This window comes from Melanotaenia boesemani, chromosome 3 (genome assembly GCF_017639745.1).
Source record: "Melanotaenia boesemani isolate fMelBoe1 chromosome 3, fMelBoe1.pri, whole genome shotgun sequence".
Classification (NCBI taxonomy): domain Eukaryota; kingdom Metazoa; phylum Chordata; class Actinopteri; order Atheriniformes; family Melanotaeniidae; genus Melanotaenia; species Melanotaenia boesemani.
The window spans coordinates 23,252,048-23,279,104 of NC_055684.1; the positions used below are offsets into that span (position 1 = coordinate 23,252,048).

General features: G+C 37.9%; 1 protein-coding gene across 1 annotated transcript; it reads right to left on the minus strand.

The window, feature by feature from the left end:
• Nucleotides 1–846: 846 nt before the first annotated feature.
• On the minus strand, nt 847–26,561 carry shmt2 (serine hydroxymethyltransferase 2 (mitochondrial)). Its single transcript, XM_041980529.1, has 12 exons — nt 26,455–26,561; nt 13,314–13,505; nt 11,177–11,256; nt 9,657–9,857; nt 9,333–9,414; nt 7,584–7,706; nt 6,078–6,217; nt 5,823–5,985; nt 4,693–4,792; nt 3,271–3,426; nt 2,604–2,711; nt 847–2,403 (listed from the first exon to the last, which is right to left on the minus strand). Exons 1-12 carry the CDS (start codon nt 26,485–26,487, stop codon nt 2,276–2,278), a joined length of 1,506 nt encoding a protein of 501 aa, XP_041836463.1. The 5' UTR covers nt 26,488–26,561; the 3' UTR covers nt 847–2,275.
• Nucleotides 26,562–27,057: the final 496 nt, after the last annotated feature.

Here is a 27,057-nt window from a genome sequence, read left to right on the forward strand (position 1 = left end):
CAACCACTATCAGCAACCAGCACACAACCCACAAGCACAAAATGAATGTAGCCAAAAACCTCCAGCGGTAAGAAAAAGCTACTTGTAGAAACACTGGTTTCCAGCAGCTTCCAGATATTAGCAGACGAACCCTTCGGAATGAGTGGGAAAGTTGAAATTGCCTGGTGAAGCTAATCTCTCCTGAAGGCAGTAAAATGCCACACGAACATCGGCAGTGAAAGCATGTTGCCTGCTTTACAGTGTTAATAGCTGTGAAGCAGGGAGAGGGTGAACAGGCCACTATCAGTAGTGAAGAACTGTCAAACTGTTGAACCATCCTTTAACTCCTTTAAGGTCTCCAACAAATGGGTCTGTCACTGCAACTTGTTTAGTTACACTTATGCCAAGTTTCTATCATTTGGAAACTTACTGCATTATCTTTTCAAAAAGTTACTTAATAAAGCCCAGCAAGAATCGGTTGATCACATTAATAAACAGTTAAACAATCTTTTAAATCAGATTGAAAATACACAGCTTAATCAGACAGATGTTTTAATTCTGATTAATAATCTGATTAAATGTCATTCTTACTGGAGAATAGTCAGATAGTTGCACTAAAAAAAATGCACTTTCTTCTAAATGTAGCATTTAAAGTGATCCCATTTGTATTTTTTTGTGAAAGTCCAATACAATAGCATAGATATTAAACAAATTAAATGTTAGTCTACAAATCTTTTTCCTAAATAAGACGTCAGCTTCACACCAGTCACATCACAGTGTAAAGACACAATTCAAACATACCTTTTAAGGTTTGATGTAAGAAGTTTGGTGACAGATGAACATTAATTACAGAACAGACAGGCTCAATGCATTATTAAATTTTATTAGGACTCTTCTAATAAAAAATATTCTGTTAAATAATGTTAGTTCAAAACAGTTTCAGTGTGCAATCGCTGACAGTGTGGCATAGATGATGAAAGGGCGACAGCAGATTAATCAACACTGCATCAAAGTAATGGTATATTTTGGCAAAGAGTTGTTAAAGTGGAGACATGGACAATGTATCTGATCGGTTCACTTAAAAAGATCAATAAACTCCATAATATTTAACGCCCGTTTCCAAATTGTGCCATTTTACAAACTAATCTTATTTCCTCACTGATGCGGTAACGATGACAATGGTACCAATTTATGACCCACATGAACACAATACTCATGGTAATAGAAAATTTATATCTTGGAAATTATGACAATTACAAAGTTAATTTTTATAAAATATGTATAAAAGTATACACTCTGTAAACAGATTGAAAAAAAAGGAATGATAGGGTGACATTTCTATTTTTCATTGTGGATATTCATAACTTTTTGTCATATCAAAATACAGACCAGTTCCTATCTGACTTCTATGATATGCTGAAAGAAACAGTGTTAACATAACAATTCTCAGTTCCTCCAATATAAATTAACAATAATTTATATTATGTGTGAAATATGGTTTTAACCTATCAAAACAAAAATTGTAGTGTTGTTTAACTCAATTATTCTTCATCTAAAGAGAAAGAAGTAGTCGACTTCCTGTATAATCTGGCTTGGACTTTTCCATCTTACATGACTGGCTTGTTATTTCTATGGTTAAAAAGTCTACTTTCCAAAAAATTATATTCAGATATTTTGAGTTATTTTCATATTTGAAAGAAAAAGCACTGCTCCAAAAATAAACACATTATTCCCTGACAGAACCCCCCCCCTTCACCTCCTGAAGCCTCCACCAGTGTTTGGTTTCAAAAGCAGGAAGTGACACTTTCAATCTCAGCATGGAAAAAATAAAAGTGATGATTATTACGAATATTTACAAAAATAAGACTGAGTGTATCTTTTAGCAACTACTGAGTTAGATGCTAAATGTTGGTCTTTGTATGGTTTGATGTGTTCCTTTTCCTCACACGTGTGTTAAATGCATGGTGTAAGGACAGCTGACATGATCTTCACACTACAGGCAACAGGTTCTTTGTGCTCTATGAAAAGTCTGTCAACCTTCATTTAATTTTTTATTTACCTGAAACTGGAAGCTAGGATTTCAGAGGAATAGACTGATGGATGACAGCAAAACGTATGAAAAATGTTTCTTTTCAGATCTGATTGGGGAAAAAAAGTGAACTCTTGTCATCCCAATTCACAGGCACAGACTACATTTCATGACCGTGACATTTTTCCATTTTCTCTGTGCACACTTCTGCCCAGCCATCTGTCTGCCACCTGGCCGTCACAGGCCCGTGACTCCACATCGACTGGCCTAATGGTCATGGAACCCTGGCATGGGGAATGGCCTGGCAAAAGCCTCGACACGGTGCCGCAGGTCTGCGATGCGAGCCACCGTCTCTGGGTCCTGGAGTAGGAAGTTCTTGAAGTCCTGAAGCTTTCCTGTAGTTGAAAAACAAAAAACAAAAGCTCAGCTTTTTTGCATTACTACCGTCTTTTCTCTTTCAGTTATTCAACACAAGTACCTTTTACTTTTTGATAAATAATTTCATTCTGCTTTGACCAAAAGTGGAAAAAGAGAGAGTTTTTTTCTCAGTAATCACCGAGTTACATGTTAATCTCTCTCCTCAAAGCAGACCAACCTGTCTTTTTCTTGACATCCAGGGCAATCTTGAAGCCTTCGTCCATGAACTCAACAACCTGCACAAAGTCTTCTTCTTTGAACTGTCTGGAGGTCAGAGCTGGAGCGCCTAGAACAAATAAGAAAAGCAATTTAAGTTATCCACTTTTTTGCTTTCAATATCACTTTGGGCAATATTATTTCTCCTGACTTAGAAGACAGTATTTTCTTTTTTTACATATAGGAAACCTATGACCTAGACTTGTCATTAATCTACACTGAAGGCTGTGAGATGTATTAGAACAGAGATTCAAAGTTACACAGATTCTGAAGTTTGATGAATTTCTGCTGTGACGACCAGTCCTAAAGAGACGGTATAATGCAGAGCCTGGCAAGAGATCTGCCTCAAGATAAGCTGAACCTTGTGCTGTAGATGTGGAAGCTCCTAAACTTCCTGGAAGATGATTAAAAAGCCAAACAAATTTAATTAATCATAAGGAGCTCGGTGCTTGTGGCTTAATTGTTGGCTGCATAAGTTCCATAGTACATTTTAACCCATAAAAGCAGATTAAATTAATAAAATAATAAATGCCCAAAAATGTTTATGGTTTCCCCTTTAAAATCTTTTTCATGTGATTTTTGTTAAGTATTAAAACCTTTGTGTGTGTCAATCTGAAGAAGCTTCTTACCGAGTCGCAGGCCACCGGGAGTCAGGGCGCTCTTGTCTCCAGGGCAGGTATTCTTATTGGCAGTGATTGACACGAGCTCCAGCACCCTCTCAGCCCGGGCCCCATCAATACCCTTAGGCCTCAGGTCCACCAAGATCAGGTGATTGTCAGTCCCCCCTAGAAGATTCAACGTTTTTATCAAAACTCAAGTCTTTGTACAAACAAGATTTTCCCTTGTCCAAACATTAGGTATTTGAGGTATTTGAGAGCACAGCCCCATCCTCAGTTTAACCTTGAAGCGCTGTTAACAGATGTGTCAGCATCAGAAAACAAAACAGAACACAGTAAAATTAAGGCTGAATCGTGTTGGTAGTGTCACTTCTGTGATACTGTGCATCATCTACTTTTTTAATGTTCATATTGGATTAACTGAATTAATTGAACCTAATTTCAGGTATACACTTTTTTTTTGTAAATTCTTTTAACAGATAAATAATTTCCTAAGGGGCTCAAAAGGTTTGAGCAATGTGATATTTTAAAGTTTTTTTTTTTTTTTTTTTTTAGAGAACCTTCAGGTTTTAGGAGGCCATTTCCAAACAACTAAGTTCTGGAAAGCATTTAGGTCTCAGTGGGTTCAGGTGGGGAATCTGAGTTAGATTTTGTGTGGAGCAGCCTTTATCAACAATGCTTTGAAAATACTAGATTTTATTTTTTTAAATATTACTGTCACGGCAAAAAAAGGAAAGAAAAAAAGAAAGAAAATAAAAATCAATAAACTTCTATTAAAAATATAAAAAAAAAAACAAAAAAAGTATGCAACATAGAAAGTTGATGGCTGTTATACTTGGTTACAGACTTGATGTGGTTAACCTAACGCTGCAGGCAAAACTAACTCCTACAAACAGAAAAGTTAGTAATTTCCTATTTCTAAAAAAAACAAAAATAACAAAAAACTTTCATGAAACAGTATCACTCATATAACAGTGCTTGTGCATTTTATTACTGTTACACAGCATACAGCTCTTTTCACTTCTTTTCCTACAACACCTACAAGCACTAAGAGTAACAATTATGTACATGCTGCAGTGTAAGCACAATACAAGTATGTATTCTTTTAAGATGTGTACCGGAGGCTATATATCAGAAAAAGAGCTTAGGTGAGCGTATTAAATGCTAAACAAGATTCAAGCACTTGCTCACAATCAAAAAGTGACCACTTTCATCAGATTTTATTTTCTTGAGTGACAAGGCAGTTACACTAGCATTAGCCCATTTACATATCATGAATTTAAATGCATTTTTTTCCCTCTTTCTGCAGTGTAGTCTGCATTTTCTTAGAGGGAATTTACACGAGTTTTCATTGTTTCACTTGCTTGTTTGCTGAATCAATATCCTTTTTGGAAGTTGAGTACAATAAAATGCACACAGACAAATTTAGCTTACCTGATACCAGTGTGTAGCCTTTGCTGAGAAGAGCTGCAGCCATGGCCTTGGCATTCTTAAGTACCTGGGCAATATACTCCTTGAACATGGGAGACTGTGCCTGCACACAAGATAATTAACAGGTTACATTAACTTTGTTATTTGAAAAGTAAAGAAATAATGTCATATAAAGAAAAAGAATCATTTGTCTCTTTAAAGTATTAAGATCCACATTCTCCACATTGTTTTTATTTGGATCCCCATAAGCTGCTGCTTTTCTTCCATTTGTTAAGTACAACCAAATGTCTATGCACATGTAATTTATGCAGACAAGTATTTTTACATCTACACATAATCACACACACATCACATTAATGCATACAAACTCCATAAACTAAAAATTAATATACATAGTCATGTGTACACACATACATACACCTGCATTCCTACATACACATCAATGTACAAGTATTCATACATATAACAAGAAAGTCTAAATTCAAATACACAGATACATGTACATTTATATGTATACACACATAAACATACATACATATACAGACATGTACTACATACGCATATATCCATACCCATACCCACATACGCATGCATATACACATATCATTTTAGAGCTACATTTTCTGCTTTAATAAATGCTGCTGTGGTGTAATTTTAAACTCAATGATGCTATTTATTTTTGATGTTATTTGGTAAATGATTCCACTCATCTATTCCTCTATAAAAAATGTATTTTGATTGCATTTGTTTTGGCTTTAGGTAATGTAAAATTATTCTCAGCCTGCTTGCCTGGTGGTGTAACCATGAATACAGAAGTCAAGGTTTTTGTAGATTATAATAAGTGTTTTTGTTACAGAGATATCCTTGATTAGTGGTCAGTATAATAAGCTATCTTTAACCAATAACCAATTTGTATTGTGGTATCATTTGTCCTGTAATTACATTTAAGTATTACGCATCAGAACCGATAACAGCAGCAGCCTAAAGAATACACTACAGAGTCATGTTGCACCCACATGACGGTGAAAAGATCACTCAAACTCCCTGCTTCACCAGTTAGCAACAACTTAATAACCTCTGATTGAATGTGCTGTCAACTTTTGCATTGTAATTAGGAATTAATGATGGCTGACCTGTTTCAGAGCCACAGCTACACCAGCAATAGCGTGGTTGTGAGGTCCACCCTGCAGGGAGGGGAAGACTGCAAAGTTGACCCTGTCCTCCAGGTCATACTTGATTTCCTTTCCCTTCTTGTCTACTGAACGGACACCTTTACGATAGAAGATTAGGCCAGCCCTGAACAGAACAAAAACATGAATTTATTAAGCATTGTTACCATTAAAGTTTCTGGTTTAATTTTGGATTTGATTTGTCCCTGCCGTCCTTACCTGGATCCTCTGAGGGACTTGTGTGTGGTTGTTGAGACCAGGTCAGCATGTTCAAAAGGGGAAGGAATGGCTTTGCCTGCCACCAGGCCGCTGATATGAGCCATGTCAGCAAGCAGGTAGGCATTAACATCACTGCACAGCTGATAGAAATAAAGGTGGAAAGAGGGAACAATTTCAAACTTAAGATAAACATGAGTATGAGACCAATTACGTTAAGCCTTATCGCCTACGAACTGCAGCGCAGACATTAAGCCTCGAGGTAGCGAGACATGCAGTAAATAATTCCCAACAATGTTTTACTATTAGCTAATTTTACACATTATTTCTTAAGTTTCATTGACAACTGAGTACTTAAACTAAAACACAAGGCACAACTAATCTCAGCCTTACTGACTTAAGTTAGGGGGACATTTGATTTGCCTGCACTCTGTATTTGTTGACATTTAAAAGATAAAATCTCTTATTACTTTTACGTTTGCAAATTTTCCCAACGATTAAGATCTGATTACTCTACATCTGTTAGACATACCTACTTTCTCATTGGGAAGATATTTCAACATTTAATATGTCCACGTTTTCCCTTGTAAGCATTTATTCAAGAGGCCACAACCAATATTTAGCTTGCTAACGTAAATGACTCAGTGGTAAATGATCAGAGCAGTACAGTCTTTCATAGTGTGTCATGACGATCTTACTTTCTCTGATATCTAAACTGGATCAGCACATCTATATTAGATACAAAAAGCAGGAAAAAGGGAACGCCGGTAGGGCAACAAAACTCTGTGATAAAATTTAGGTAGCAAATCATTGAAAAGCTGAAGAGAAGCCTGCCCTGCAGATTCTGCCATAAAACAGTGAAAAGCTCCGTAGAGAGATGGAGGGCAGGAAATATGGCCCCTCATCAGGCCTAGTGGCAAAGTGGTTATGGTGGTTAATAAAAACAAAGTTCTATAATGGGGGCACACTTCATCTGATGGCACTGGCTAAAGTAGAGCTCTGCCACAAAAGGGAGCCAGCCATGGAGAGAATGAAGTGAATCACCGGGTTGGTATAACAAAACAGATAAAGAGCCCCTTGTGCACCATGAAAGAGGGCAGTGAAGTGTGTTGTAAAAGTTGCTCAGAACAGGTTCAGTAGGCAACAGAGGATGAAAGCATCTGTGTTGGTGTGTGGAAAGTGTGTAATGAGCCTAAAAGTGGTTTGCATTTGGAAATATTGAAGTTTGACAAGCGAATGCTCATCATTTAGATGAGGGAAGTTTCCATTGCGGGACAAAAATTTGTAAAGATGTGGCTGGAAGAAACATTGGCTCGGTCTTATCTGCGAGTATGGAAAGCAGGTGTGTACGACATTTCAACAAACAGGTTGACTACGTTCTATATTACAAGATGAAGCTGTACTGACCTCCCTCGTACAGGATTAATAGCTAAAAAAAACAATAGGTATCAGGAATTCAGGGGCAGGGTGAAAGTAAGGTGAGGACTGAATATACAGATCTCCACTCACCTTCTTGATGCGGGCATAGTCAATGAGGCGGGCATAGGCACTGGTGCCAGCGATGATTAGCTTGGGCCGGAACAGCTTGGCCGTCATCTCCATCTGATCGTAGTCTATGAGGCCTGTTGCAGGCTGCAAAGAGGGAGACAGATTGCGAGGAGAGAGAAGAGGTAATAAAAGAGAGAAAATAATGAAGAGAAAGTGGAGGAGGAATATGAGAATATTAAAGTGAGTGTAAGGGTCAAGAAAAAAAAGGAACATAAGATGAAAAAAAACTGTTAGATATCTGAGGATCGAGAGCGCATTTCAACACGGAAGAAAGACATTTTCCATTTGAAGTTCATTTGAAGCAGCTGCAATTGAAATACTTTGGCTACCTTAAAAGGGAAAAGAACCTATCTAATGGAGAGATTTACACCCATCAGATCATAGGGTAAGATGGAGCAATTCCGGTAATGCACCTTTACTTATCCTAATTCCACCTTTCAGGGATTTGCTCAAATGCTGTGATGAAGCTGAAAACATCAAGCTGGCTTCAAAACTCTCACTGCTCCATTCAACAAACTGGGCAATTTCAGAAACATGTTAGTTAATCCAAAACTCTGAAGATGGAGCTGGAAATCACATGAAATGACCAGTATGTCTGGTGCCTGAATCTACAGCTTTACCCTTCTAATCCTCCTCCCAGCATCTGAAGACGCTAAATGAAAGACAGTGGGATGTAGCAGAAAAACGAAGTGGGAGACAGAAACGATGGGGAGTAAGGAAGTCAGAGACAAGAAAAAGAAGAGAGAAGAGGAGGATGGAAAGTTTTATTTAGACAACCTGATAATCTCCCATCTCCAGAGCACGTCTATGGATGCCCCCTCACTCCATCAACCTGTTCATTGTGAAGACGGAGCCAGTGATGCTGGCCAGCCTGTCGATTTCCCATTATCTCTCTCGCAGAGGGGTCCTGCCTGCCTATACATCAGCAGGTCTGGACATGCAGACTCTCACTGCCATCCATCAACTGCAACCAACACTACCACACAACTATGAACCCCAGGAGTGAAATACAATACATTATATATACCATGGGCTGATCGTATCCACTGTATATGGTAACATGATAAATTACTTGTCACATGTGTGGAACCTGATTGTAAAGATCTCCATGCAAGTACACAACTCTAAGTGTGTTTTACATAGTATGATTGTGGGACTGCGTGGCTGCATTGTGTAGGGTGGTCATACATCAACTTAAACACTGCTCCTTCATTAAGTGCCTGCCAGCAAGTGTCTGCTGGGTTTAAGTTTCCTTGAGTCTCTGCCCACGCTGTCTTGTTTCCCACTGAGAGCAGGAATTTCTTGATCTTTAGTTATTTAGTTGGTTAACATTTTTAAAAAGAAAGATGAACACATTCACACACACACAATATGTCATTATTACAGATGTCCACACTAATAACTCACATTGACAAATTATTGTGTGCTAGATTTCCTCATACAATAGAAGAAACATGAAAATGGTTTATTAAAGGATGACCTCAGAGCATATACTATGTGATTTGGCCTTGAAGCACTAGAGCTATTCAATGTTCTTTATCCAGTCTTTAATAGGTTTTCTTCTATTACCTATTGCAACAGATGAATAAGCTTAAAAAAAATCCAATTTATGGACAGTAGCTAACAGAGTACAACTCAATCTGTAAAACCTGATTTTGTTGACAAACTGTTGAAACTTAAAAACAGGTTTTTGTAGATATTACTACTTACATTTAGCTTGTAGGGCATGGACTCAAAATAAATTGATGTTGCAGAAATCCTCTTCAAATCAGACATGTAGCCATGAGTCAGACTAGGACACAAAAAAGGAAAAATTGAAGCACAAACACAATTTTTAGTACCAAGGAAACAATTTGCTTGAGAAAAATGTTTATATATTTTGTATGTGTTTAGGTATATGCACACTGCAAAAAAACATAAGAGTCAAGCACTATACTCATTCAGGCCCTCCAAGTGTCACAACAGTGCTAGCCAAAAAAGAAATTAGAGCTGCTTTGGTAAGGCACAGAATAAGAAGAAGGTGTGAATACTGACTGTCCTCCATCAGGGAGATCCAGGCCCATGATGCGGTCATGAGGGTTGAGAACGGCAGTGTAGACAGCAAAGTTAGCCGGAGAACCAGAGTATGGTTGAACGTTGACACCCCATTTTTCTGGATCCAAGTCAAAGGACTCAAGTGCTCGCTTCTGACACAAAAGCTCAATTTGGTCAACCACCTCTGCTCCACCATAGTACCTGAGGTTAGGGATTACAGGTAAAAAAGAAATATGCCCTTTATGAAAAAGAGGTACACCATTCTCAAAATACAAGATATATATATTTTTTGCACTCTTGGGGGCATCAACGATGCAGTAAATTGCTTACAAAACGGTTATTAACTTACACATCTAGCAAACACAGAGTAACATATTCTTTCATTTTCAGGCTCTGTCTACTTACTAAATTTAAACGGACTAGTTTTGAGTTCTGTAGATTCCTTCTTTCATCAACTCCTGATGGAAATATAAAAAAAAATGCATTTCCATCTCAATTATTCACTGTGTCCAGCAGATAGTTTGTATCTGCACTTGTTTTTCCTCTATGAAAGGCAGGTGGTACAAAGACCAACTTTTTTTTCTGAAATGAATAAAAAATAAAAAAAAACACCACCAATAAGTATTTCTCCTGCTCTGGTGTTGCACCGAGAACTTCGTGTCCATCATGGGAACCAGCATGACTAAACAAGCAGAATCTACCGTCATTGTAGGAAATTCTGAGTCATGTTATGGCTTAAAATGGATCCAATATTCTTTTTAGGTTTTATCAACGTCAACACGTTCTCTGAGATCTGACCTTTAAGAATTTTTAGAGCGTCTCCACTGAATGAAACGTTTTTCATCATCATACATTTTAATGTATTTGATACCATCAGGAACACCGATTAAAAATAAATATATAAATGATAAAATAAATAATTAAAATAAAAACCCTCAACCAACACTGACCTCAAAGTTTTACAGCAGATCTGGGGCATGTCAGGGGAAATGCTAAAAACAGATGAACTGTCAACAAATGGATACTGTACAAACCCCTCATTGGATGAGATGATCCCTTTGTTTCATTACATTTGAGTGTAAAGCAGCAGATGAGTGGGATGGGGCGGATAAAAATTAAAGACACATACAGTGGGAGGGAGATTTAAGAGGCTCATATTCTAGGATCCAAAAGGCATCAAAAGATGAGCATTTCAAAGCACGTCAGCTCTCCGTTTGCTGTTGATAAATGTGAATTATCCAAGGGAAATTACAGAAAATGGGAAACCTGAAATAGAAAACATACAACTCTCAGCCTGGCACTAAATTGTTCCAATGTACCCCCTTGGGAGTCCTCTTTGGCAAGGTAAAGGCTCTGGATTATTTATGTGGTTAGTACATTCTATTAGAGGCTGTCTAGAAAACACAGTAAAAAAAAAAAAATCTATGGGGTGTTTATGTTGGCATGTCTGTAACAAATGTCCTAAAGCACAGAATATCAGCAGGGTTAATAAGCTGAGGTGTGGCTGGATAAACACCCACCGTCTCCCTGGGTAGCCTTCTGAGTATTTGTTGTTCAGACAGGAACCCTGAGCTTCCAGAGCTGCTCGGCTGCAGAAATTCTGTGGTGAGAACACACACACACACACAAGCAAACACACATTCAGATCAATGACATGAGAGGATGAAGGGACGAGGACGGCAAATTAAAGTCTGTTAAGTGATAGTGAGAAATCCCCTCTGGCTACAGATAATCATTAGTATTGAACCTCTGGACTTCCATAGACCAACACTGTGCACTTCACAGCGCTTATTGCTGGAGGATAAGATAATGTAATAAATGTTTTTAGACACATTAAAGTTTACCTTAGTGGTCTTATTAATTCTGCAATTCACCGACCTGACAAACCAATGTTAATGAGTACGGTTAGCTGAAAAATGGGTGCTGAATTCCAAAAAACTAACAAACAAACAATCTTGAAATGTTTATGTAAGGTCTAAATCTGCAACAATTCATGCCAAGTTTTATGAATTCAGCTTCTTAATTGTAATGTCTTGTGATTATTTCATGGATGCTAAACCCTAAAAAATGGTAAACTAAATGAATTATGTTTGGCTGTGGGTCCTTTCTGACATTTTACTTGCGGTGACCTGCAGTATTGAGCATTTTTACCGTGCCGTGCCGTGCTTCCGATGTTTGCAGAAAGTATATACACAAACGTAGCGAAACATGGATGTGTACGCTTGCATTCACAGCAAGTATATCCTGGCCCTAACAAAACTGGTGTGTTTTATTACAGTTGTCAATAATACAATTTAAGACAAAGACAAATCCACCCTTCACTCTCCTTTGATTGGGTGGTGATGGCAAATTGTGCGTAAGTGGTTATGCTAATGCTTCACCAAGGATGAAAGGGAAGATCAAGGGAGGTAACAGTTTCAATAACAGCTTTCTGCTGCGTCCGTCTGTCATGCTGATAACTGTGCATACATTAGGAAACTAAATGCAATTGCTTTGCAGTGTCTTGAGATGTGTGTATGTGTCGGGTTGGTGACGGTACGTGTGTAATAATGTACGTCTTGTTATTCAGGGAATGCCTGCCTCACTGTACTGTGATGTGCCTTGCAGAGTGAGTTAGGGAGGAAGAAGGATGAAGATATCAGCTTTATCTTACACTAGAGTGGTCAGGCTTTGTGTTGAGAAGGGTCTGATATACTCCACTGAACAACTACTGTGGCAAAGAAAGAAAGAACAACAGAAGATAAAACCTCATCTGCCCTTCTGAATAGTAAAATTCTCTATTGCACACCATGCAGCCCTGGAATGGAAACAAAGGGCTACCTTTTTATTTTTTTATTTTTGCTCCAAGTACAATTATTCTGGCTTACAGCCAGTGGAGTTAACTCTGAATGTTTCACTATTTAAGAAGCCATGTCTGAATGAATTACAACATACAGAGCACAGCTTGTCATTGAGTGACTAATTAATAAAAAGCAATGCTGATATGAATTTGTTCTTGTCGGTGTTTATGACAGAAGTTTTATCATTTGTTTGTTTGGGAAATAAGGTCAGAGTTTTGTAAGCCTTGCAGACTACTGGCAGAGGAAATGTGATGTTATGAGGACATGATGATTTAGGAATAAATGAGTCAACACTATTTTACACTGTAAGAATTTCAAACACATTACACTTATTTGTTGTAGTAGATGTACAATTTCATATCCTTATCCAATAACAGTGCTGCATTTATACATAATATACCTCTAATAAAAGCTTTTCAAGTCACTCCTATCAGCTGTACTAACAATAGATATTCAACAATGGTAGGAAGTCTGGGCATTTATCTGCTTTGGCAAAACATTAATCAGAAGTTATGCAGTGTTCTTGGCTACCTGCACTGCCAACATATAAGGGAGATGCTGCCAACTCATACAGAATGAGTGAGTAAATTTTATTTCTTTAAAAATGTGCCAACTTAACAGGAAGAGTTTTAGTTTTTTTTGACAAAAGGAAAAAAAAAAATTATATTGCCGTTGCAGTGTGTTACATATCTCTATGCAAAGAAATTTATGGCAAAACTCAGTGTGGCTGTCCTTAACTGACCACATAAGATGTTAAGAGAACTGCATTAATCTGTTCTGCCAAAAGCAGAGGAAATTATTGTTAAAGCTGTAGTACCTCAGATGCAATGAGCTCTAGACCACGACACTGCCTGTCCTTCTCTTTCTGCAGCAGAGCCCACATTTCGGGGTCATCCTCAGCCAGGCTCTCCTGACCAGTCCAGGGACGATCTTCGTCCACCGTGCGGGTGGCAGCGTGGGACTGCTGGAGTCGTACACTGAAACGAACAGGGGCTTGCCGGCACAGTGGCTAGAAGGAAGAACAAAATCAGGATTTACAATGAGAGGGAGAAAAAAGGCTTAAAGTGAATCATGCCAGCTTTTCTGAGACATCGCATTAAAACTGTATTTTCTGTTTTATAAAAGTATTAGACAATTTTATACCACTGATGATGGAAAAAGGTTGTTAGGCATTTCAAGAAACAAGATGATGCTACGTAGAACAAAATGTCTATCAAGAATACTTGGTTCACTTCACATTTTTTAAGTGCCACCCAGATTGGTATCCTTTCCACTGCTCCTTCCCGTCCTTCATTCCAATTAGAAGCTGGTGTGTTTGTGTGATATCAATAATCAGCATGGTTATTCAATTATGCTTCCATCAGCACTTCTGCAAACTGAGGGACTGACTTTACAGCCCCAGTGTACCAAAAGAAGGCATAAAGAGAACAGATTCAGCACTTCCTGCTTATCTAATCTGGACTGGGGCTGCAAGTTCTACTGCTGCGGCTGCAATGCCTGATCACAAGAGAGTGCAGAGTCTAAAATTTTCCCTGGTTCTTATTAAAATATGAATCCTATTCAGAGTTTAACTCTGCTTACATTTTTCTGGCTCAGAAAAAAGATTAAGCTGTATTTAAAACAAGACCCTATTATAACTCCATTAAAAAAAGCTGAGGACAAAAACAATTGGGGGTTAAATAAAATACTTCACAGGTTGATTGCACTCAGGATAAACTGGCTTTTACATTTACATTTAATCAACAATACGATGATGACTCCATGCTGATATCAAGGGGCCCACATCTAACGTATAGTTATCATCTGTACAGGTGTGCTGGGGTGTGAGGGACAGCCTCCCTTTAATAGCACCATTAAAAAGCAATTAACATAATACTGGTTAAGGACATCCATACAAAAACAAAAGAGCTTACTCCATATTGTGTACAAAATGTTAGTGTAGCTATGTAGTGACCTTATCAAACTTAAAACCAGAAGGACCAAAGACATAAAAACTTCACTAATTTTCTCAGAGACGCAAGTGGTTCTAGTTCCATCTTCTCCACTCTGCCTCTTCCTCTGCTTTCTGGGGTGGCAAATGGGATGATGATGACAGGCCATGGGAAGCAACTACCACATTAATGTCCAATTTCTAACTGTTTTACCAAGGAATCTAGTCACTGGTGGCAGTACTGAAAAAGAGAGCCCCCTCATTGGGGTTCTGGAAGAGACGAGAGCCCAGGGAGACAGGTCGAGCTGCCTCTGAGGACATGTTTCTTGCCAAGAAATCACACGGGTCATTAAATCATGACAGGAACTGTTCTCCGCTGTCTGCGTTTCTGCTAGGGGCACACCAAAGCCAGGGAAAGAAGCCTCTAAAAGACCCAGCACATGGGTAGCTAACGCAATGTGGAATCAAGACCTACTGATGACTGCAAAACAAAGAACGATGCCTCTCTTTTCATCACCTCCTTTCTTTTCTCTGTTCCCATCCTACTTTCCCAACCTGTCCACCAATGCTGCCAGGAAAAACTCTGACATGTAATACTTATATGGTATTTTTATAAGCTCATTTTATCACTGATATCACTTCTATGGCTAAATTCTGAGCTTCACATATTATACAGGTTAGTCCCTGTGTTCTGTCTTTCTGCTTCATTTATCTACACTGATCATTAAAGGAGATTAATTAATAAACACAAGATAAAGTGATCCAAGAAAAGTGAGAGCCAAGATGCAAGCACCAAATGTGTCACAGTGGGACTATTTTTAGGCGACGGATTATACTGTCATTTGAAGGTGAACTTGATGAAAACTCTGCTGTGAGAAAAAGGGTAGAATAGGCCACATCAAGCTGGAAGCTAAGCATGAAATAATGGTAGAGAAACAGATGCACTGCATCTGTGTGACTATGATAAGGTAATTGTTGGCATTTTGCCTTTTCTGTCAGACATCTGAGCACAAAGAACAATAGAAGAGAAGAAGAAAATGGAAGAAAGAAAATCATTTCATTAATCCTAGTTGTGTATTATTTTTGTCCAATTTCCTGAAACAGCTCCAGAGGCGAGTCAATTTTACAGATGACTGCTGTCCATCATTGGGTACACCAAACAACAATCAACCCTATAACACATGGAAAACAAACGGCACTAGAGTAGAAAAACAGTTGAGGGAAAAAAAGAAACATAAAAGCAGAGAAAAAGTGTCAACGGGGCAGCGGCATCTGTCACTCTGACATGTAGTTGCCTCTTTTCCTGTCACTGACTAATAGCAGAGCTGTCCGTTCCAAATTGTCCTGTTATTCACTCTAGATGATGCTGGACTGAAAAATCTGGATGGGGTGGAGAGGCACAAATGGATGAAGGCATAGTCTGAGGTAACTCTCCTCTACCCAGGTCAAAGGTTTGCCATGCAGACAATCAGAAACCTGAGTGATGTAGACAATCTTCAGGTGGTGTAGACAGTGGAATTAAACATGTGTTGTAATCTCTCCAGTGCATCCAGCACTAAAAAGCCTTTCAACATCTTACATAACCTCTCATACCATTTACTCTTATAGCTTAGAAGATGGTAAAGTACATGCTCATGTGGTGCTTCAAATGCATGCACTAGACAGCATTGTTGATGCTACTTGATCGAGTCAAACTCATGATCTTTCCTACACTGAAACCCTTTATAATGACAAATTCAGCATCAGAAAAAAAAACCACAAAACAAAAAACTGTTACTGTTACTGTAAAGCCAAATTTATTTCAACTACTTGTAACAACAATTTTAAACCATTCACATCTAAACACACAAACCAAATTTAAACAGCATTTGTGGGAATTATAGCACTTCTTGCAAGTCACAGGGAATATTAGTCTATCAGAAGTAAAACGGGAGAAAATGGCCTAATTCAATTTACTATAAAAGTAAATTTTAGGTTTAAGAGGACTGTCAGATGTGTGCAATGAACTATAAGCACACACACTAATTTTCTAAGTCAGCCAAAGATTTTGTCTATAAAATACTTTCCTCACAGCTGTGAAAGGAACCCACAAAAAGCCATTTATCTTTCTTACTGATGAAGTTTTCCAGTCTTACATTTAGAATTTGTTTTATGAATGGGTGTTCAGAAACAAAGTTATTATGGGTGCCATTTTAAAAATCTGAATTTGGCATCTTGGTGAGCGAAGCCAATTTTGGACTTAAGTGACATAGGCAACCTTTCAACTGTCTAGTATGGTAAGATCTCTCCGAGCATTGGTAAATCCAGAGAAATTAGGGTCACTGTTGTCACTGAAAAAGGAAACATATTAGGAATGCGCTGATCCACCTTTTGCACCTCTGATACCAATATCTGAGATTTAATATCGTCAGATACCGATCAGATACTGATACAGAAAAACAGTGCTTGAATTACCTAACAAATTATGTCTGTGTGAAAAAGACTGAGATCTTTTGTGCTAAGCAACATCAGACTTGACTTAAAAATTTCTTTCCTAATTTTTAAAAACAAATAGATATAAATGTAATGAATTATTTAACAACTGTGCACGTGCACAACAATCTTAAATAAACTTCAACAATCTTAAATAAGCTTCACAGGCTTGGTCAAACATGTAAAACTATAACAAAACCTCTCCTGGTTCAGTCAGTGCACGTAGGAGTATAACACCCAATTGTGCAAATAGAAATAACTTATTTACCTTATTATTATTATTTACCTTACTTAATTGATGGCATGTCCTTTCTGACTTCACAAGGTCTCATGTTCACATTTCTCCTTCACCCCAATGTGCAAGGACACATGCGTGTGCACACTCAGGTGAGCACACTACACTACTTTGCGCGTAACTCAACCTACTGCCGAATTTGAAAAATGCCTCAAACTGCAAGGGTTGTGGTGAGAGGTGTGGGGTGATCAGGGAGCGGAGAGTGGGCGGGTCTAGATGCACAGTGCAGAAATGATTGACAGACAGCAGCTCAGCTCACTGGAAAGATGCTAAGTGAGATTCACAAAGCACCTACGCCACAGAGCGGTTTGAGGTGGAAGACTTTTCCCCTCCTGAATCTCCTCAGCTATACATGAACAAGGTGTTCCTGAAGCATATCAGTCTGAGCCGTTAGCGCTGTTATGCTGGCCTGTCAGCAGCTCCAGCAGCACTGGAAAGATGTGGAGACTTGCTGCAGGTTGTGGCAGCTGCTGGAAGTGCTGCTGTATGTTGCCACAATTTGAGCTGCTGTCTGTCACCAGATGAGGATCAAAAGATAAAGAATAAATAATACCCTTCATCATATGCGTTGGTGGGCGTGGTTTTCTATGCCTGTAAGGTGAGGACACATCTATTTGTATCTGGAGGGAGCGGGCTGTGAGGTTTTTAAAATTTTCTAGTTACCTAGATAACCTCTCTCTGTCGTGAAAAACCTAACCTGGTTTTACCCTGTAGAGGGTGTTATGAGCCACATTTTACCCACAAAATGCTGTTTAAAAAAAAAAAAAAAAAAAAAGTTAACAGTATATATGGTTTTCATCACAATTAATTAATTCTGTGTTGTTTACTGCTCAAAAACATTTCTGAGTGCACAACCCCTTAAACTGATGCTTGGTCTCTCAATCACGCGTTTTCCAAAAACCAGCTCAGTTTCTGATCAGTTAGTACAGCTGTGTTCATCTCACACAACTGACAGATTAACTCAGCATGACAATAGTCCACATTAATGCGCATTAATTTATTAAATAGTCTCTTTCTTTCTTGTTTTTGCCACAAACTCTACGCAGGTTTTAGACATAGCTGTTGAACGTGTTGGCTGAGGTAGCGTGAAAAAGTTCCAGATGACTGATCCTTTAGCTGGATTAACTTTGAAAACAAGTGGTGTGTCATTAGCGCATGACGGATCAACCTACAAAAAAACTATAAAATATTTAAAACAGCTCCAAATAATTACGTTAATAGAAACCCCCCTTCAAAGTATCTACAGGCGGTATATGCCATGTCACCTGCTCTATAAAAGCATTTGGACACTCACCATTGTGGTTCAAATACCTGATGGGAAAACTGTCAGAAAAAGGAAAACATGTACAGACGTGGTAACTCCAGTCTCAACAAATACGTACATTTACATTAAACTTCGTCATTGTGACTGCTGCTGCATTTAACTAAATGTAGTCATTTGCTGGTAAACCCCACATAGTAAAACGTAGCTGGTAGTAGGGGTCGGCCTTAAGTGTCTACATGGGATTTTCTTCATAACGCTCTGTCTGCTGGTCGGAGTGAAGCTCACCATGGATTTTCTCACTCACAGCAGACCGACAGCTCACTTCCCCGAACATCCAGAAAACTCTCCTGCGCACATGCATGTTGTTTCGGGAGAGAGGAAAAATGATGAAGAGTATGCAGGTATCTAGCTAGTTTATGGTCGTTATGAGATAGAAGCTAAATGCAAGACGCCCATTTAATCAGTAATTTGCCTCAGAAATGACAACAATGACGAGGAGACTGATTGTTCAGCTGGGTGTGTTTCCCGATGGACATTAAGCTCTTAGTACACCGGAGCAGAGAAACTCCTCCAGCTGGTCTTTAGACCACACATTATTATTAAAGCAGATATTAGCTGTTGCATCAACCACCTGTCTGATTTACTAATATAATGGTCGGGGAAACAATGGTTATCATTAAGTTTATGAGAACAGGTCCCTGGTCCAGAATAAAAAGTTTGTTGAAAGTAAAGAATCACAATGACATTAAGTTTGGCAGTTTGTTTACATCTTACTGGTATATATAAATTATATCTATCTATCGACAGACAGACAGACAGACAGACAGACAGACAGACAGATAAGAAAAAAAGAAAAGAAAAAGTCCCTGGTTTCCAACCTAATAACAAGAAAGATAGATTTAAAAAAATATATATTTTATAGCCACATATTTAGAGACATTGAGGAAGGTCCAGAGTCGCAGGTTGGAGACCCCTGATGTAGTGTTTGTAAACCAAAATTTACTGCATTTTCTTTATATAGCTGTAGGCATTCTTTTAAAGGAAAGAGACATTTTGCGCGTAACAATGTGATTAATCGCAGCATGTCATGCGATTAATCGAGATTAAAAATTTTAATCGTTGCCCAGCACTAATATCTATCTATCTATATATATATGCACACACACATATACTATATTGCCAAAGGTATTTACTCACCCATTCACATAATTGAACACAGGTGCGTCACTTCCATGGCCACAGCAGTATCAAAATCAAGCATTGAGGCATGCAGACTGTTTCTACAAACATTTGTGAGGGAATGGGTCGCTCTCAGGAGCTCAGTGAATTCCAGTGTGGTACTGTGATAAGATGCCACCTGTGCAACAAGTCCAGTTGTGAAATTTCCTGACTCCTAAATATTCCACAGTCAGCTGTCAGTGGTATCCTAACAAAGTGGAAGTGATGTTGCACAGGTGGCATCCTATCATAGTACCACACTGGAATTCACTGAGCTCCTGAGAGCGATCCATTCCTTCACAAATGTTTGCAGAAACAGTCTGCATGCCTCAATGCTTATTTTTTATACACCTGTGGCCACAGAAGTGATGGAAAAACACCTGATTTTAATTATGTGGATGGGTGCGTGAATACTTCTGGCAATATACCATAAGAGTGGTGATATAAACCATACAATTTAAAGGTCCCATATTATACACTTTATTCCCAATCTGAGACCATTCATTAATATCTAAATGAAATATTTCCGCCATGGTATGGACAAATCGACCCTCAGTTTGAGTGCAGCGGCTTCTCTTCACCTCCCTCTTTTTAGCAGCTTCAGAAATGTGCCGTTTATGGTGGGCGGAACCCTGGTGGAGCAGCTCAGCTGTTGGCTCCGCCCATCGCATCGCCCGTCATGAGGTGATTGACAGGTTAGGCCTTAGCGGTTACTAGACGCTGATTACAGCGTAGTGAAGGATAAACAAACGCCGGAACACCGGAACCCATTCCTGAAGAAGTTCGAGCAAGAAGACTAACAGTACTGCTCTTACCTCTCCAGCTGTGTCACGGACAGTTGGTATTGAACCTGGCTTCAGCTTCAAACGGTTGGCGAAGCCTGCTTTCCATGCACCCATGTTGTGGAAACAGTCCTCTTTGAAATGCTGGCCACAGACATGCAAAACCTTTGGAAGTTTTCCGGGTACATTTCCTCCAAAAATAAAATTAATCCACTCAGTCCTCGTGGGTTCAGTGGATGGAAGTAAAAAAACGTTTTCGTGTTCATTTATGCAGCCACAAACAGAACAGTGCTTCTGTCGCTTAGCCATGTCCGCTAACGAGGGTTGCCGAAGAGGGAAAAACACTGGGCGCTAGGTGATTTTTAGAGGGCGGGCTTTGAGAGCCGGTAGACGGGTCCATCGCTCTGTGGGGAGTGGTTATTGTCCCTTATGACGTCATAACGTACACGCTTTCAAACAAGCTCATTTCAGCGCTTACTTCCCTAGAGGTGGAGCAGGGGGGAGAGAGAGCGCCTGAAAGAGTTTCACACTTACGGGTCTCCTACACATGCGGGGGGACCAGTATGACTGTTCCAAAACCATTAAAAAGTGAATTTTGCATAATATGGGACCTTTAATGTAGTGTTATCCCATTTTGACGCTGTTTCTAATACAGCAGCTGTAAAGAAAACAGAGGCGCATTTGCAGTATTAGGAGGAAATAAAACTATAGCTTTATTGCACAAAACAACTGAGCCCATCTGATAAGGTCGGCAGAAAAAAAAAAACAAACAAAAAAAAAACGTTATCACACATTATTAATGTGTAGAAGAGATCATTAACTTTTGGTCGCGTGTTAGTTAATCACACATTTATGTGCAATTATCATTTAATTTGGTTGTATTTTAATGTTGAGAGTAATTACAGAATTGTAACTCAGTTTACCTGTTAGTTGATTCATTAGTAATTATGCCAATAATTTAAGAATGAGTAGCGTCAAGGTTTTTCTTTTTCTTTTCTTTTTTTTTAACCCTGTTGATGTCACCAAATGGTTAAAATACTAAATTAATTTGGTAATGCAATGTTTTCTCATCTGTTTCAATTTATGAACAAGATGGAGTATCCTTCTAGAAACACCTAGATATGGTGGCTACATGAATGAAAAAGGTCTGCCAGAAATTCACTAAGAGGGTAGGGCTGCAACGATTAGTCGACATTGTCGACAATAGTCGACAATAAATATAGTCGACAACATATTTAGCCGTCGACTATTGTCTGCAAAAAAAAACAAACAAACAAACAAACAAAAAAAAAACTAAAGCGTGAGACATCGTCTTCTAATCCTATCTCTGCTGAGAGTTGCACAATGCAAATCCGCCAGGGGAAAATTATGATGGCGGACTAGGGAACAAAACGGCGGCAGAGAACGTCAAAAGTCTGGGATAACGTCACGTTAAACTTACAAAATAAATTAAATACATGTGAGATTTGTAAAGTGGACCTTGTGTACCACGGAAGTACGTCTGCAGTGCTCGAACATTTAAAGAGGAGGCATGTTGGACATAACCTCATGCAAGATTTCAAAGCTGAAAGTGAAATAAGATCCATTTATAATAATCATGAGACACATAATACGATTGGTCAACTAGTTGTTTTAATAGTCGGTGACTAATCGACCATCAGAATAGTCATTAGTTGCAGCCCTAGTTACAGGTACACTTGTGAAAGATATTGGCAATGCTGTGCTAAAAGTCCTGAAGAATTAAAAAACAATTAAGAAAGAATTTACTGGAACTCTGATTAAATAGAAAGACATTAAGTAGAGGAGACACAGGATACAATAGAGCATGGAGAGAAATTACTTATTACACTGATGCAGCTGAAAGAGTCAACAAATTACAGCAATGAATATAGTTTTTATAGCTAGTCGGTAAAGCAGGTTAAGAACATGGAGATGAGACATATCTGAGACGTATCTAGGATGACGACTCAGAACGGAGAAAGAGACGACAATTGAAAGCTGCATTTAATCTGAGGTCACCGCAAGACCCATAGTTAAGCTCACTGGTAATATTCCCCCAAAGTGTATGAACCTCTTCTATGTGAAGCATGTATCCATAAATCAATCCTATATTTTTTCTCTCTCAAGATTGTACCATCAACAGCAGAAAGAAATGAAAAAACAGCACTGGGACTGAAAATCTCATCCTCACTAATAAAGATCCTGTGAGAACACCACATGCCTTCCCTTCCTCAAAAACACATACATACAGAAATTAAGTATCCTGTGAGTCCATTAGATCACATTTAACCAATCAGCATCAATAGGAAAAGCATGCAAGCATGTGACCTATGTTAGGTTTTTAATAGGAGACTTCAAGCATACTGAAAAGTAGTGACTTATAAAACTAGGTCCGAGCACATGCCACAACTAGTCAGCTGAAAACTGGCAAGGACAAAGTGTTTCTGAAATAAATAAGAGAAATACATAACATCTCTTAAGTAGGACACTCCATCAAGTCCAAATTAGCCTGCTAATCCACCAACTTTTTCTTGGTACCCCGATACTTCAATTGATCAACTTGCTGCCAAACTGTAAGCTTTTCTGCAAAATGAAATTATGGGATAACTACAATTACACCTACAATGTTATTATTTAATTAAAAAAGGTTTAAAAGACACAAGCAGGTGGGGAAAGGGATATCTTATACAATTTACTGTTGCAAGTGGTAATTACTAAGGATGCAGTAGTTTAGTATTGTTTGCTTCACTGTCATGCAAGTCAGTAAGCAATCAAATTTTTTTTTTTAAATTTTTTTTTTTTATTCCTTTCTTTTTTTTAATTATAATTTTTTTAAGCAATCGAATTTAAATGACTACTTGTGTAGTAGGGATGCAGGGTGATTTTGATGCTACAACGATGAAACTTGCCAGTTTATTGAGTAAACAAATCTAATACAAACATCAAAGCTGTTATTTTTCTATTACTCAATTTGTAGTATATATTTGCATATATGGTCTGTTTTAAACAGCCAGCGTAAGGTGTTTTTTTTTTTTTTTTAAGGATCAAAAAGTAACATCATGACTTCACAGAATTTTGAACACGTTTAATAGATTAATAAACAACTGAGTGGAAGCTAAATATCTATGTTTGGAAACTCATGATTGCACTGTGCATGTACCTATCCTTTAGTGACAAATAATTCAAGATAATATTTAAAAAGCTGCTGATGTAATGAAAACAATAACAACTGCTTCACAAAGTGGAAAAAAACAAAACAAAACAAAACAAAAAAAAAAACCAAACAAACAAAGAAAAAAACACACCTTTATCTATGAATAACCACCTCAAAGCAGGAGGGTATGAGGTTAATATTTTCTTGGTCCAATGGCTCTTCCAAGGCCCGTTCTGCACTTTGAACATCACTCAAGAAAACTGATAAATCCTAGTTAATGTCCTTGCCTGCTGTTTGGCCTTTTATTGACTGCACAACAATTAGATAAATGGTAAATGGGCTGCACTCATATAGTGCTTTTCTGGCATATGTATAGTAGGGCTGCAACGATTAGTCGACGTTGTCGACAATAAAAATAGTCGACAACGAATTTAGCCGTCGACTATTGTCGGCGCAAAAAAGAAAAAAAAAAAAAAAAAAATCCTATCTCTGCTGAGAGTTGCACAATGCACATGCACAAAGAGGGGAAAATACAGAGTGAGACATCGTCTTCTTTTTTAATCTCTGTTGAGAGATGCACATTCGCAGTGAAGTCCGCCAGGGGAAAAAACCAGGAAGAAAACAGCGGCGGAGAACGCTAAAAGTCTGGGATAACTTCACGTTAAACTTACAAAATAAATTAAATACATGTGAGATTTTTAAAGCAGACCTTGTGTACCACGGAAGTATGTCTGCAATGCTCGAACATTTAAAGAGGAGGAACGTCAGACTAAACTTATGCAAAATTTCAAAGCTGAAAGTGAAATAAGATCCATTTATAATAATCGTGAGATACATAATCCGATTGGTCGACTAGTCGTTTTAATAGTCGGTGACTAATCGACCATCAGAATAGTCATTAATTGCAGCCCTAATGTACAGTGGCAGGGAAATGCAAAAAAATATTATATCGAATGCAAAACTTTACAGTTTTGCAACACACGTTTACATCATGGAACCCATGTTTACATTTACAAAACAAAAGTACAATGCTGAAAAACTTTTACCAAGGGCTTTTACTCAAGATGTCACCATCTTGAGCTATTTGTTACCAAGGGCTAACACCAGCCGGGTCATTTCTTTGTAATTGTGTTTACTGAACTTGTAAAAATATTTGAAGTCAATGTAAAGTTGCTGTGTCGTTGCTAAGTGTTCCAGTAATGTATTCAGAAAAATGTTTTGCAGTTGTACATGTAAGTTTGCGTCATGGATTGTAAAAAGTGTTTCACGTTTTGTACTTTTTTTTTTTTTTATGTAAAGTTGTTTAGCCCTTGGTAAGAGTGTTTCAGCATTGTACTTTTGTTTTATAAATGTAAACATGGTTTCTATGATGTAAATGTGTAATCACAACAATGTAAAAGTGTTGCACCACTGTGACCACTCAAAGCGCTTTTACACTACATTTAGCATTCACCCAATCACACACCAACCTTGACATTAGTAGATGAACGCTCTTCATTTTGAGCTTCAGCTGCCCAAATTTAACTTGAATTAATCAAACAACTGATAGTTAATTCAATAATAAACTACTTAATTTATTTGGGTTGGACTGATAAGACAAATTTATTTTAGGAATAGGATTTACACAATTTAGAAATCAAAGCAAAAAATATATTCAGTAATACAAAAGAGTAATTGCTAATGACATATAGTTTCTGAAGGTACTTCTTCCTGACTTTGGATTATTTAAATATACATTACAATAGCTTTTCTTTAAAAAAGTTTATTTTATAAAAATGTTTACAATAGTTGGATTCTTACTACTACTACTACTACTACTACTAAAATAATTCTTCATGCAGTTTGATCTTTCAAACAACAGAGTTAGTGTCATGGACATATCTTCTCTGTTACAACACAGATAAGACATAGTCCAGTAGAGCAAATGTACCCTCCCTTTACATCACGTCCACCCCCAGAGTTGATTGTAGTTTCATGGTGCAAAAGATAATAAATATTTGTATGCATATAGTATGCATAAAACCACAACCAAAGACACAATAACAACAACAACAACAACAATAATAATAATAATATTAGGGAACAATTACTCTGCAAAGCTAAAACTTGACATTGTTTCATGATTTGTCATTATCTTCACTAATCTGTAGCGGAAAAATAACAGCGTAAATGACTCTTGTCAACTCTGATATGATTCTAAGCAATTCATTCATTTCTTACAAAAGTTTCTTACAATCAGTAGTAATTTCACTCGGAAGATTAGTGATTTACAGTACCAGTCAAAAACTTCACATTTCCCAATAAATGAAATGGGAAAACATGTGCAAACTTTCGACTGACACTGTATATCCAGACATTACTTTTCGCTTCTTTTAATATGAGTAACTTTAGTTATAATCAAGATAATTTTATTTCATTCATCTTGTTTCATGCAGTTGTTCTTCATGATGAAACTGAGGTCTGACTGTTGCATCATTACACAAGCACAGCTGCAGCTCCTTAATAAGGACTGAAAGCTAGCCTGCTAGTTTACTAGCTAGCTAACACTCGCCAATATTGCAAATGCCCAAACTTCCAAACAAGGCCAAAAAAACAAAAAAACAAAAAACAAAACAAAGGAACAGCAACCTGTTTATTGATGCAAACAGTCAAACATTTTAGTGCAAATGTACAGTAAACCTTGCCCGAGCAAAGACACCTCCTCCCAATTGCAAGTTAGTACTAACCCACACTCAGTAAAGCTAGCTAGCAGTTCATCCGCGCAGAAATGCCAGCTTAGTTACATAAACAAAAACGCCATCAAGGAAACCATGACAAAAAAATGTGCCTAATAATATAGTTACCCTTGCGAGTTGCTTCAGAGCGAATGACAGCATGTTGGCAGTTGTGAAACCAGTGAAGACGCAGCACTGCTGACAACACACCACACGCAGGCTCAGGAGGCAGCTTTAGTTGTCGGCAATGACTGGTTACGCTCGTTAGGGTCCGAAAGGGTCGATGGGAATTGTAGTCTGTTGGAAACACGTAAACAATTCTTTAAGTTGATTCTTGTCCTACAAACGCTTTATTCAACTTTCATTGGTGTTAATATCTGTGATTTGTGGATTATCTAAAACGAAAAACAGTGCAAAGTGAAAAAACAGCGAAAGCCATTACAGTTTATTGAGTTTAAATATTATACTGGCAGATATGAAAGTTTTTTTTTATTCCAGTTAGCCAAATAATAAAGCTGCAAATTTGTTTTCACCAAATGAGTATTAGACCAACTTAACACAGTTAAAATTTCTACAGCTTTTGGGTCAGAGAATCTGAAGTCTCACAGAATTTGCTGTTACACCCATTACAAATATTTGCATCTTTCAATTACTCATTAATTCTTTTATTGAGTCATATCATTAAGTGAATACATTTGCAGTGATTTGATCTGTTTTGATAATAAATATATG

What these genes read in the sequence shown, in the direction of transcription:
- shmt2 (XM_041980529.1), bottom strand. Translation starts at nt 26,487, where the DNA reads ATGCTGTCATTCGCTCTGAAGCAACTCGCAAGG. An exon ending in GAAGGCTACCCAGGGAGACG is followed by an intron (nt 9,858 to 11,176) that starts GTGGGTGTTTAT and finishes CCCTAACCTCAG; the next exon opens with GTACTATGGTGGAGCAGAGG. An exon ending in AGGCTACACACTGGTATCAG is followed by an intron (nt 3,427 to 4,692) that starts GTAAGCTAAATT and finishes TGAATCTTCTAG; the next exon opens with GGGGGACTGACAATCACCTG.